The following is a 14,569-nucleotide window of genomic DNA, read 5'->3' as shown; positions in this document are numbered from 1 at the left end:
TTCACGTAAGATGTAAAACGACAAATCAAATTTGTCCGCTTTCAATCATCTAGTGGATGCCGTTTACAGAACCGCTATATTTGTTCTTGATTCAGAGCTATCAATTTGTAAACTTTGTGCTTCTATTTTTTTCAAACTTTCGTATTTTTGAAAATTCTTTTGCCAAAATTCATGCCCTAAATCGAAATTCCACTTCGAACGGTCACTAGAATTTAACTTTGTATCCGAAGCAACAAATTTCATTAAATTCGGTCAAACGGTCATCTCTGAGAAAGTTTTTGTTTTACATGTATTTGAATAGGCCACGTCTGAGTTGTGCCTGAGCTAAAACTTCCTTTTAAACATTAGGTGAAACCGCAAACCTCCGAAATTGCGTTTACGCAATGATGTTCACGGCGCGACTGATGCAGATTGAGTCAAAACATTTTAATAAATCATCATTCAGCGCAGGAAATATTGGTTGCCGTTTTACATTGGCTTTATGGCCCCTGTGGTGGAACCACCAATAAGTTCGATTAAGCAAGCTTATTCAAAATGTTGGTCGACGATGCAGACCACAAAGCCAGTGAACATTTTATCCCTTTATTGTTTTCAATAATATATTACAGCTTTTTCTCGACACTCAATAAGAAATCCTGGCAAACATGCAATGAGCAGTACATTACTTCACATTTATTCTGCTGTAGTCTGCTATCTTAACTGAAGGTCACCAATAATAAAAAATTACTAGAGGGCAACATGCGAACAGCATTCACTGTACCTGGATGGTTTTTGCTCATGGTAGTCACAGTGAATATCTCTCGTTCATTTTTGCTTTAATACGTTTCATTAGCTAAATTTATAAATTTACTTAATCGATGGATGTCCATGAGCAAGTTGTGGATGACGTCGACAAATGGCTGAAAACGGCACTTAAAACAAGCTATGATTCTTGCAGACTTCCTTTAGGGAAAGAAATCCCATGAAATTAAAAAAAAATAATATGCGGATCCCATGCACAGTGGGAATCAATGTAAGCGAAGCTTTCTGTGCTGTTTGCTTTGATCGGTGATAATTAGCAGTGATGTTGGCAGTGAATACTTCATTTCTTCAACATTTAGTAGTCTAACCTGAGAGTGGTGAGTTGATGTTAAACATTGCCTTGTGTGCACCACTGCTGCTTGTCTGCGTAGTACACAGAACACACAGGGGGAGGTGTTGACTTAAGGCGTGTTGTTCCGCACACTTCATAACCTCTGTGAGAGTGGAGCAAATGCAATTGCCTCATGTGGCATATCACATTGTGGCAGAAGTATAAAGCTTCAATTGAATTCTGGGGCTGTACATAGCGGTACGTAGTAGCGGACTCCGAATTAATTTTGACACCGTCATGTTCTTCGTGTCCCTAAATGTAAGTGCGCGAGCATGTTTTATTTCGCCCCCGTCGAAATGTGGCTCCCGTGATCTGGATCAAATCCGTGACCTCGAGCAATGCCGCAGCCGCAAAACTACTGCAGTGGCCACACAAGTGCTGATTTGATGTGTTACCATCTCCATAGTGTCGCCTAGACCCAACAGTGGGCCTTAATGCGGCTCTGCTTCTACATGCCCTGCGTAAGTTTTTTGCTTGACAAAATTGGATGGTGTTAATTTTAATAAGTATCAGAAAGGTACCATACCCCATTTGTCTGCGACCACTTATGTTATAGAAGTAGCATTTCCTTGCCTTTTCACGTCACCTCCCCTCTCTTCCCTTTTATGGGAACTGCCAGAGTGAAGAGTGGAGTTGCTTCGCTACTGCGTTGGTTCTACTCATCCTCTGCCTTCTCTTCCCCCTCCTCTCTACCATTCTACTGGCGCTTCCTTCTTGAAGGAGTGTGGATGTAGGCCAGTTGTGGTTCATGATTTTGGCTGCATGTTGTCCCTTTCCTCAAGTCTCGTGCTTTGCTTGCCGCAAATTCCCAAAATTATGAATTCCCTCCGAACTTTCAAATTGGTAGAAAGGTAAGTGCTGCAGTTTGTGCAAATAGTGGGGGCGTCACATATAATTACAGCTGTCAAGAAGCTTATTTGGCAACACCCAGGGAGCTCCAGAGGGCATTGTGCACATTTGATGCGGCAAAAAGGTCTAAACATGTTTGTCTTGTCACTTCTCTGCCGCGCTCCTGTCATGTATACACGCGCTCTGAACCATCCCCCAACGCAGTATGCCAGGCAGCAGCAGCAGTAGGAAAGTCGAAGGAAGAGGCAAAGAATGCTTTGCTTTAAAGAAAAAAATGCTGTGACCGTGGCAACGCTTCTGTGCACAAAAGATTGCCTCAATCTTTATGTAAACCTCATCAAATAAGGGGCACTGGGAACGAGCTGCCGCGCTTTTTCTCACCACGTTAGCAGTTTTTGGTGCCCATCTTCAGTCACTATCGAAAGTGAAGTAGCGCGATCTTGTAAAGGTACCGTTTCCGAACCATTGCAAGATCGTGCCCCAGATTTGCACGTTTGTAATGTACACATTGCACTATAGATGGCGATGTTTACATCTGAGAACATTTATATTTCTGGTGCAGGGGCGCGTTGTCAGGATTTTTTTTTTTCATTCGCAGGCTTTTCCTCCTCGTGCTTTTTTCCTTCCCCCCCCCTTTTTTTTTAACGAAAAAGAAAATGACCACATAAGACCTAGGTTGCTGTGTGCGCAGTTGTCGGTCATTTCTCAGGGTATTCCACAACTTTTGCGTTGGCACTTTATTTATTTAATAAGTAGGTAATAATTGTTAGTTAATTAAAATTAAATGCTAGTTTCTTGTTAATAATGAAAACTGGACTATCATTTATGCAAGCCTATCAACATAGAGTGGGCACTGTTCACAGAAAGCCCTTGGTTACATTTCTTTTTTTTTAAGTCACATTTAGTTTGCACATCCGGTATGTAACTTAATGGTGGTTTCTGAGAAACCTGTGTGGGTTTCCTTTGCAACTTCTTGCCAAGTCGTGTGGATGATAATTTTTCCCTGTCATGAATTCTGCTCGTCTTGCTAGCTTCCGCAGAACTGATCTGTCATAACCTGATAGTGTTCTGCAAAGTCAAATAAGAAACACCTTTTCTCGTATGCCTGTATTTCACTCGTATTGACCTTTACCAAGCTGCTCCAAAGCGTGTGTTTACTGCTCCAGAACGGACAATTCATGCTCTAAACCTGCTCCAAAGTTCCAAATTTGCTGCTCCAAAACTACCTTGACCATTTCAATCCCTGCTTACGGTTTCGTTTGGAATTAGTGCAGACAGTTTTTGTCATGTGAACCATAGTTGTGCATTTCATTAGTTTTACATCACATGTGTGACACCACTGCATCTGGAGACCTTGCACTGGTATGTCTCCTCTGATCATGCTTTTCAAAAGCAAGCAAATTACTTGCCAAGCTTCTTTCTCATCCTGCGTTCCTGTTTTAAACCAACAAATGACGCTTGCTGCCTGTCATTCAATGTTAGCCAAATAAGGTCATCAGGGAATGAAGCCAAGGAAAGCATTGGAATAATTAGCGGTGGGAGAAATTGAAATGTAGAACATAATGAAGAAAGGGTAAATAAAAGTGGACCATCGGAGACTGAACCCGCAACCTTCAGATATGCCCTTTTGGGCAAAAAATTGTGTTCCGCATCTGCCGGCCGTGGCCTTGAGTTGCGCTGGCTAACACTTCCAGGGCTAGATCTAGTGCACATAAATATGCAAGTTGGTGAACGGATTGATGACTGTCACTGTAGCACAGCTAGTAGTGCATTACATGTGTAATGCAAAAATTGTGGGTTAAGACCCCACCAGCAACAAGTTATCTTTTCGTCCAGTTTCATTTCCCCTTCATTATTTTCAACATTAAAATTTCAATCACGGCTAATTATCCCAAACTTTTCCTTTGCTTCATTGCTTTTTGGCTTTATATGGTTCAGATTAATGAAGATCGAGCCCGTTTCTCTTCTTGTTCATTGTTGGCCGAAGACAATTGGCCAGAAACTTAGTACCCAATACCGAGAACTCTTCTGGTGTGTTGCCTGTAGGCAACACTCTCCATAAAGGGTTAAAGAACTGCAATGAAGCTTGTTCGTTTCTTCTAAACACATTGTTCATGGCAGACCTTTTTCTTTTTTTTTCAGCATAGGGGTTACTGGTGCTTAGATTCATAAAATTTTAGAAAAATGCCAGTTACCAGGGAAACACAGGCCGGTTTTGTGTAACTCCTGTAAACTTGTGTAAGGGCTGCTGTCCCCCCCCCCCCCCCCCCCATTATTTTGATGTGTGGTGCGGGGCCGAACCTTTTCGTGAGGATAGTGCTGGCACAACCGGTGAATTGTGCACACCCCGGCTCTTGCCATGTAGTAGCTACACTCGAAAATTCGCCAATACGCATGTGCCACATTGGGGCACCGAACGAGAATGCTTCTCCAATGAAAGTTTTTTTTTTTTTTTTTTCTTTTCAAATCTTGGGCTGCCAAGTTCGGGTTGCAGTTCGGCTCTCACACGAGTCTGTGCGGTATATAAGAGACTATCAAGCAGAATCAAGCAGGTATAAGAGACTATCAAGCAGGTGTACTATGGTGCCCTGGATGATAAGCCAGCAGTGAGGTAGAAGCTACAGGCATAAGTTGTCTAGAAGTACTGAAGAATGGAATGTAAAAAGGACCAAAGCTGTAGTTCTCTACAACACTGCTGAAAATATTTCGTACAGGTTCCATAGGAGTCCTAATGTGCCACTTGGGGGTACCAGTGTTTTACATTTTGTGTGAAACTGCAACTTTGTTTTAGCTCCAGTAAAAGGCCAAGCTTGAGTCGATTATACATGTGCAGAACTTTACTTCTTGCATCGTGTATTGGATGGTGCAGTGGCTGCTCATGTTGCCTTTTCATGCTTTGCTTTGGACCTATGTTTTCAATTGACCCCTGTGAGGGTGTGTTGAAGCAATGCAAGTGGACTTGGTGCAGATGTAGTTGCCATGTTGTGGTCCCAAATGGTGTGCTTCAGCAACTGGGTATCCCACTGCAATTTAATGTCTGCGCATTTGTAGTAGTTATGGCTGAAAGTGAAACCTTTAATTTGCCAATAGTGTGCTTGTGAGGAGGAGCTTATAGCATTTTGTTATCTGGTAACACTTCTTTATTCAGATATACGTTTTCTGCACCTACTGATGTGCTTTCTGAAAGAGTGCGGCCACTTGCGTTACTTCAGCCAGTCAATGCCCACAGCCGAAAAAGAAGTAGGGCACACGAGTGTGGGTGCTTCTTCCTAGGACCTGGATCGCGGTGATGACGAGGACGGGGACTACTCGGGCGGCCGAGCCGATGGTGGCTCTCGGAGGCCCCCCCAGCCTCGCAAGTTTTATGGCCGCTACTTCAGGCGCCGGCCGCGGCGACCACGCAGTGACACTGAAGGCAGTCAGAGCGGCCTCGACGGGGAAGCGAAGGTGCGGCTGAGGGCACCTTTCGCCCCAACCTCTTTCTTTCGCCTTTCTTTTGTCACCTGTGAGTCTGTTCGTGGAGTAGTACTTGTGCTATCAATTTTTCTCCCGGGGGTTCTATACAGGACTTGTCCAGAGACCATGCAATCTTGAAGTCAAAGCTGTGTTTATAAAAATCTTGTGGCTAGAGACTAAGATTTCCTTTTTGTGTGTGTGTCCTTGTTTCCTTGTGTCCCAAAGCAAGCTTTACAAATGATGTTAAATCCATTTTGATTGCAATTCTTGGTAACTACAGCCATGTGTTTGGAGGATGAGAAGGCTGTGGTGGCACAAGATACTACAGTCAATCCCAGATGTATAGAACTAGAAGGGGGTTGTGTAATAGTTGAATATATCAACAATCCAAAATACAAAATGTGCCTATCCGAAGCTTATCTGAAACCTCTGCATGTCTCGGGACAGTTTTCAAAGATCATGAAAAGGGAGAATTTACTGAATTTCGTCTCCAAGGCAAGCACCTCCAAGAGGAAAATTTCTGCTGAAGCCGCGCTGCTGTGATGTTTAGTGAGTAGCAGAAAGCGCGCAGTGAGACACTCGCCCGCACTGCCTGGCTAATGTCACGAAACCTTGATCTCTGAACTTGTTGCTGCTAGACAATGGCAAGTTCACTGGAATGGAAAGGGAACTGTAAGAAGCACGTTAAGAAAAGGCATGGCATATGCTCGTGTTTGTGTTGGCAGCAAAGAATATGCAGGATTAAGAAAAGGAAGCAGCGGGAAATTGCTCCCTGAGAAGACCGATAATCATACAGTGTGATGCAACTTGCAAAATAATGATATTGGAACGTCCAAGAGTGTAGAAGAAACTGAAAAAAAAAAAAATTTGAATTGTCACAACAGCACATCACAAGTCGCCGTTGGCGTTGAAGTCTCTAGATATAACAATTATTTTTAAGCAACTCTGATAGCATCCACACAACAATGGTTGCTTGTGTACTGTGAAAAGTTCATATGCTGCAGCCTAAAACACGCAGAACGGTGCGAAAACGCACTCTTACTGAAAGCGAAACATTGTGTGGAGACATGCATGTAGATGTGCAGTCAGTTACTGCAAACCCGTGCGATCGCTGTATTGAGACTTCATTCTGTTATGCTCCATTTGGTTATCCAGACGGCCTGCTATAAGTAGTTTGCTCTCAGCAATTGCCTGCCTTTCACGCAATAAACCACTTCGGGGGACTGGATCTATCACTGTGACCAAGCGCAGTGAGCATTCACTGTATGTATTTGGTAAAGCGATAGCATCTGTAAACAGTTAAACCTCATTAAACTGTAGTGCGCCGGAGCTCGGAAAAAGTATGTACTAAACGGTAGTACTGTTTAACCGAAATAGCATGAGATCGCCCACTTACTTGTCAAAAACGGAACTCAGAGAGAGTGCGATGAAAGGGGGAAAAGACTTGCAGTATTTATTCACTTCGCTCGGCAAAAATGTTATTTTCGTTTGATGCCGCGGCGGCCTAGCTCGACGACGACAGCTGCCTCAAACTTACTAAAGCTGCGTGCCAGCTCTTCAGCCAGCCCCATCTTCTCGGCAAACACTCGCATGGCAGATTCCTCATTGCCGTTACGTATTCTCCGTGCACGTGCGCAGTAGTGCTGCAGAAGTCCCGGGGGCGCCTTTTTCATTGCCGGGTGCCGGAGTTTGGAATACTTTTCATTTGGAATAGAGTTACGCTATTGCGCCCCTGTTCTCGTCGCGACGATTGCATTCACGAGGCTGACGTAACACGCAGCTTATGCCACTGTTGGGCCTGAATCACCCATGCTGTCGCTTTCCGTGTCGTCCTCATCAATGTTGCAGTCGACACTTCGGCAACAACACAGGCAACGATGGCGAAAAGTCTAACCTCGTAGCCGACATGTCTTCGCGGTTGCAGCAGCGCTGCCGAGCAACTTCTTCACATTCGAAATGCCACACACTGTAGTCAACAGCAGATCCCTGTTGCATGCCAACGCCGACTTCTTCATGTCACGTTCGATAGCATGGACGATGTCTAATTTTTCTTCTATGCTGAGCACCCGGCGTCTCTTTTTTTATCCGAACTTCAGAACGACGCGAGTCCTCGCTTACACGACGCTACAACGCTCTCTGGCATGGCGTCGAAATGATGTTGATGTGGCTTCACGCGCAAACGCACAAGGCGCTTGGAGGCCGTTGTTCCGTTCTCTGAGGCTTGTTGTTCTGCCGGGCCGCCCGATGGAGATTGCACACCGCCGTGTTTGCGCAACGAAAAGTTGAAACGCTACGTTTTAACCGATGCGTGCGTGATAAGCTGGTACAGTTTATGCGGATACAAAACACATTATATTCAATGGCTGCTGAGTCGGGGATTTGACTTTTACTACTTTTAAAATGAAACTACTGTTTAAGCGGGTACAGTTTAACGAGGTTTTACTGTACCATTCTATGCTTTCTGTTTGCCCAAGATTATTGCTTAGACAGTAAAGAACTTCCATTGTTTCGAGAGTACTTACAGAAATGGCCAGGAGGGCTTCCGCATGGTGTTTTTATTGAGCGCCAACAGTCAAACCTATGAGGAGCACATCATGTTACGCAAGCGAGGCGCTTCCAACAGATGGCGACTCCGTAAGTCCTCGCCACCAATGTGCGGTTACATTATGAGGGGTCAGAGCTGTACACTTTTGCATGGGATTTCGAAGGGGATGTTACAAGTTTTCAATATAGACAGTAATTTGTTATATCCTGGATCAACTGTATTCTGCGCTAATTACTTACAGTGTGGCACTGTGGAAGCTGCACAAAAAGTTTGACTTAAGCACTTTATGAGTTTGAAATGAGTAAGAAATTGTGTGTGTGTGTTGCTCATAATTGCGCGTAGGCCATGCTTGCTCCTAGCCATATTCTTACCCATATTCTTGATGAGTACTCTCTCTCTCTCTCTTCTTTCTTTCTCTTTTTTAACTAGTGAAGTGAAGTTTATTCTTCTTTTCAAGAAAAAGAGGGGACCGGGACAAAAGGCGGTAAGGCCTGACAAGGCCCCGGCACCCATACAGTTGGCAGTAACAATATAAATGCAAAAATATATATACAGTGGAACCCCGTTCATACGTTTTTCACCGGACCGGGCGAAAAAAACGTAACAGCCGGGAAAACGCAACAGTGAGGAAAGCTCCGAAAATGAATGAAAAAAGTGCAGCTTCAACTATAGACAATTTATTTCCGCAGAGTGCGCTTAGGACTTAAAAAAGTCCAGAATGGTGGCTTGCCGTTTCGTTCGCTCGCTATAAATCGCCACACGTTTCTCAATACCCTGGAAGGCCGCATTGCTGTCAGCGTCGCTGTGAGGTGCGACGTACCTGCGGAGGAGGTCCAGAGCCGCGACGGCTTCTCCAAAGCTAGGATTTGGCAACTCCCCGGCATCATGCGGCTCGTGCTCCTTGTCGTCACCGCGCCACGGCAATGGCAACGGACGAACGAATATACGCGGGAAATTTTGCCCTCTTTGGCGTAATCATGCTAACGTGCTAACGATTGTTTAGTATTGCTGCGGAGCGCGCGCGTCCGAGCAGCCCGGTTGCGCGCAGCGCGGCGTGGGAGAAACGTAAACAAGAGAGGAGAGCAGGCTCGATAGGCGGAGCAACGCCACGAGCAACGCCAACTTCCGGTTTCACTTTAGCTTCACAAAGAGTGACGTCAGGGCCTCTCCCGAGTTTCCTTCCTCCGTGAGTCGACCCGTCCAACAACCAAGCGGTGACCGTAATCACAGTGATGATAGTAAGATCATTTTTCACGAATGGCCACTTAGTGGCGGCCTCATGCGGCCTCTCGAACTGGCGTGCGGCTTCTTGCAGCCAGTTCCATAGCCAAGCCCGGCCAAGCCCAGCCAAAACTCGTCAAAAGCCAAAATGGCGGTTGGAGCGCGTTGTCTACTTTAGCCCAGGTGGGTTCGGGGTGCTAAGTTGCGACGTATCATGCGGGAACGTTTTCACAGCTACAACGTAACAGCGGGGTTCCTTATACATTGGATCCTATGGAAGCTATGCCGGGACCGGATGAAAACGACGTAGCAGCCGGGAAAACGCAGCAGTGAGGAACGTAACAGCGGGGTTCTACTGTATATACATAGAAGGCGCGACAAATATGTCAAAACAACGCTACAATGCGCACAGTGAAACTTAATTCGGCAAAATTACAAACGTGCAAGGTAATATGCAAGCACACAAAGTTATACACGTACAAATACAATGCGTACATGGCTGGTGAATTAAGACACGAAAACATGGAACTGCAGCAAACTATTGTTGCTTGTCCGCAACAAAAATAGAAACGTATGTATAAAGAGACGGTAGATGCATTTTCTTACATTTGAATTTCGCCTTTAATCAAACGTCGTTTCATGTTTTTCTTGAACACATTTTTAGATAAAAAGAAATCATCTCTAAAGGGAAATTTGTTGAGGGCGTTGGGTACTTGAAAATTTAGCTTTTGTTTACCATAATTTGTGCGTGTTCGCGGTACACGTAGTTTTACCTCACGAAGGTTGTAATTTATAGTACTGTCAGCAATAGAGTACAAACTGTTTCTATGAATGTATTGTAACAGCCGTAGATAATACACTTGTTCAGCTTGTAGTATGCTATGTTCAGCAAGCAAGGGTTGTGTACGTAATTTATGTGGTACGCCGCAATTACAATATGACAGTTTTGAGAAAAACAGTGCGTTATACATGGACACCTTTAACCAAACAGGTAAGAGTTTAGAAATCCTAAAGAGCAGACCAACAATTTTGCTTAGTTCAGAAGCAAGTTTTGAGACATGAACAGACCAAGAGAGATTTTTATTAAACCACACACCGAGGAATTGATGCTATTCATGCGCTTAGAGGTACGGAAAAAAAAAATCAGATGACACCTAAGCAGTTCTTATGAGTTGTGTAGGCGAAAGCATTAATGTCCAATTGAGTGCCGCTGAGTGGTCCTTTGAGCTAACTCCTCGTGGGCAAGCGAGCGCGTTAAGGTGCTTGGCACATTTGATTTGGCATTACCGAGCCGCAGTTAGAATGCGGGCGAGAGCTTAGGCAGATAGCAGGGGCTTCCGAAAGTGAGGGTGATGCGTCGTGGGTGAGTGGGTGATGCCCTTGCGCTATACTGAGGCAGCAGATGTTCCTTTTTGCCCACTCTCCTCCATCGATGTGTGCTCATACTGTGGCGTCATAGCCAGTGGGAATTTCTGCAGACACCATACACCAGCTTTTTCATTCAATGAGCCATTGGACATTTTTGCATCAAAACATTTAAAGCAAAATGATCTTAATGAGCCTATTAGCTGTACAGCATAGTTCATATTTAAGTATTAACCCATTGAGAGCCGCATTTCCTTTATTGCAGAATTAAATTCTTCAGAGTGACCAATTTTGAGAAATTTTTTTCTTCAATATTATATTTGGTTTAAAGTTAGATTGATACATAAAAAATATTTATTTTTTTTACAAATGTGGTAATATTTCAATATATCATCAAATATATATATAGGGTGTTTCAGCAAATGCTTTCAAAAATTTAGAAATAAACTGGCAGATAGCACAATTTTAGTCCATGAGCTCGAAGCCTGCTCGAAGAGGCGTGCACAATTACGTGCACAATAAATTAAAATGGATAGTAAACTAATGAACAAAAATTAACTAATTAAGTTTTAACTAATTACTTTATGGTACATATTGCAATTTACAAATTCTAGCGGGTGTGACTGCAAGGCATATCCACTTGAAAAGAAACTGTGTGGATGACATCGTTTACGAGATATGTGTCAAACTTGCAGTAAAGAAGTACTGTTCCATTACGTTAACAAAACGTCACTTTATGCATTGAAGCACAAAAGTAACTAAATCACCAACCTCGAGGAGCACAATGCAAGAGACTGACGTAGTGGCCGCGTCGCGGTAAAAGCTTGTCCTCCCTGCGTGGAGGGAGCCTAACCGACTCTGCAGGCATTTTCACTAAAGTTGTTCTCTCTCTCTCTCTCTCTCCCTGCATTTCTCCCCAATGTTTAGGAATTAATGTCTCGAAATTGGCGTCATCCTGAGAATTCGTTCCAGTTGGATCCGCCTTGCGAAACCCCCTGGCTAGAATTAGTAAATTGCAATATGTGCCGTAAGGTAATTAGTTGAAAACTTAATCAGTGAAATTTTAATTAATTGAATATGCATTTCAATTTTTTCTGCAGGTAATGTCGGCCTCTTCGAGTAGGCCAGCTCATGGATTAAAATTGTGCTATCGGGCCACAGGCAATGTTAAAATATTTTCTAAAGTGTTCACTGAACACCTGGTATATTTAATGCAGCTAGGACTTGCATTTTAATATGTTCTGTGTTTATCATGTGTCACTCTGAGGATGCCACCCCTGCAAAAACAGCAATGTGGCAGCCTCTAATCCTCACCTGAACCGATAACAGAGTTGGAAGAATGGAAAATTAGGTGTATCGTTATAGCATACGGTCCTATGGATGCCCAGCTGCAGCGAGAGTGCGGCGCCCATTATAGAAACGAAACGAGTGAGGAACCTGCAGTAATCAAAATGATAGATCTCCAGATTATTGGGTTCTCTCAGCCCTTGTGTGCTTTGCGAAAACCGCCAAATGTGTAGCAGTATCGCCAGTTTGTGAGCGCGCACCTCTGGGTGAGCCATGTGGGCAGGCAACTCGCACTGGTGCCTTTACTGGTAAGGAACAAGATGGAAATCAGTTCTCCTGTCGTCCTTAACCTTTTGGAGGTCTACGACGTCAATTTACAGCGCTGCAATCAAGTCTGAAATTGTTCAAGATGCCCTCTGTATGTTTGAAAAGTGTACCAATTTTTCAACTTCATTGCCCAGCAAGTGCTGCCATCCTGTGTGGATACAAGAATTTGTTTACTTTATCTTGCTGATATTACAAACAGTGCCACCGTGTATGAACGATGCTGCAATGCTTGCATTTGTTTTCAAACTAACTGCCTCCTCAGGTGCCATGGGACGTACGACTACTGCAAGTTGCCGACTTGTTTGGTTTTTCTGACATGTGCGTAATCATAGTTTTCCTGCGTGCACTCGCATGCACGGTTCGATTGCACTTTAGACGTGTGCACCAGTTGCCCTTGTTCAATGAGTGAAGCGGCAATTCCTATGATGTGGTGTGCTAGATCAGAATATGTCTATTGTAGTGTATGCTTTTTTAATTTTTACTGTAAGTATTTATGCAAGCCCAGCTGTATTCATGGATAAACAACGCATGTTTACTACGAAAAATATTTGTCGCTTTATGATCACTCAAACAATTACAGCAAAATGTTTTCTTAATAGGTCTCTCTGAAGATTTTAATTCTGCAATTTAAAAAATTGGTGCTGAAGGTCGCTTCTTACAAAAAATAAAAATCTTGTTAATTTTGATACCTGATTCTAGCACTTCGTGGAAATATATAAAGTGCACCTGAATATAGAATGCTGCTAATTCATAATAGAAAAATATAGCATGCCTTCCATGTTCTCTGTCAGAAAAACCAAAATGCACAGAATTGAAATTCACAAAGCGTCCAGCAGTTGGCAGTTATTTGCTCCGAAGGTGATAATGAAGTGGTGCATCGTTGCTGCTATTTGTGCTTCAGTGGCCACAGATGCCAAGCACACATGAGTGCTATTCTTCACTGATAACTTTTAGGAATATTGCTATCACTTTCGAGAGACTCTGCATCAAACTTGTCGAAATATGCATCCAACCGTGTTCCTGGTATTGTGCGCAGAGAGCAAGCTTGGCATGGTACCAGCAACGTTGGGGCCGATTGCGGCTACGCATCTGGTGCTGAGTCGCACGAAATCTCGCAAAAGTGATAGCATATCTGAAAGTAATTAGCCGAAAATACCGCTCTAGATTGTAGTCGAGCACAATATGAACCAACAGCAACCTTCACAAAAACATGCTCTGTCGTCCTTTTGTGATGGAAATGAAGCTGCATCTGATAGCTCTGGCTCTGGCTGTTGCCAACACTGCAGACACAGTTTTGGTTTCGTATCAGATTTTAACGCACTGGCAGTTTTCGGACACAATTTTTCTGAAAAAAATGTGTGTGTTAGATGCAAGTGACTAACAGTACCCTCAAAGGGTTCACTGGAATTGAAAGAAGCAAAAATAGTGATTGTGTGCGCGCATTGCTCCTCCTCTTGCACCAATTTGTGCCATACAACATTTCCTACACCATCCTGATAAAAAAGAATCGTGATTTTATGCCTATGTGCGCCAAAACTAGCGACTGAGCAAAATGTGTACAGCCATATTGGTCTAGAGAGTTTCATAGCATGCATGACTAAAATGGTCTAAAAAATTGAACTCCTCATTATGTATTTGTCTGTAAACAATAATTTGGGATCGATGGGGACCACCTAAAAGTGAAATATCAGTAGCAAAAAGGACAAACAAATCGGATTTGCCACAAACAAATGACTTTACTCCACTAGTGGTTAAAGAAAGGGTACGGCGCCAAGTAGACGACGAAGTGAGACACATGTATCGTTTTTGTCTCTCTTCGTCTGCTTAGCGCCATACCCTTTTTTCTTAACTCGTGGACCAGCTAGCTCAGCAACAAGTTTGGTTAAACAAGTCTGCTGTATTCTTGGTACTTTCATCTGACTAGTGAGTTGGACACCTCAGCTTGATGCGAGTGACGATATTCTTACCTGTACCAGAAACGCGTGTATCGTCCATTGACGTGTTCGGTGCTAGCCACAAAGTGACCGTCCAAAAATAAGGTCCATGTATGACGATGCGTTGCTACATGCACCTTCGGCTAGCTGCCATGTCATGCAGTCTTCATCTATATTGTTGTCATGCTGTCGCCACAGGTAGATGAAAGTACAGTCAATGCATGCATCGAATCTTGCAACCCCTGGCAACATTAGGGCCGTGATTTTCTAGTGATGCCTAAAGGGCTCGCTATTTAGGTCACCATAGGGGTCAGGTGCGTGCGTGGTGAATGGTCAAGTCCTAATTATCCGTCAAAGGCCAACTTTAGGATCGCAATAAGGAAAGTTTCGGCCCATAGAAATGCATGCGTGCTGGCTGGGACCTCCGGTGGAGGTCAAATTAACCATAATATT

General features: G+C 43.7%; 1 protein-coding gene across 2 annotated transcripts in view; it reads left to right on the top strand.

The window, feature by feature from the left end:
* Positions 1-14,569, top strand: part of LOC126520929 (uncharacterized) — a 52,037-nt gene that overhangs the window by 27,012 nt on the left and 10,456 nt on the right. Inside the window, exon 7 of one of the 2 annotated variants that reach the window (XM_050169760.3) lies at positions 5,255-5,428. The exons of the other annotated variant lie outside the window; for it this stretch is intronic. Coding sequence (XP_050025717.1) covers positions 5,255-5,428 — 174 coding nt within the window. The remainder of the gene's footprint in view (positions 1-5,254; positions 5,429-14,569) is intronic. 2 annotated transcript variants of the gene reach the window in all.

Source organism: Dermacentor andersoni, chromosome 3, assembly GCF_023375885.2.
Source record: "Dermacentor andersoni chromosome 3, qqDerAnde1_hic_scaffold, whole genome shotgun sequence".
In the NCBI taxonomy this organism is placed as follows: domain Eukaryota; kingdom Metazoa; phylum Arthropoda; class Arachnida; order Ixodida; family Ixodidae; genus Dermacentor; species Dermacentor andersoni.
Note: the sequence above shows the minus strand (reverse complement) of the source record. Positions and strands in the feature narration are given on the sequence as shown.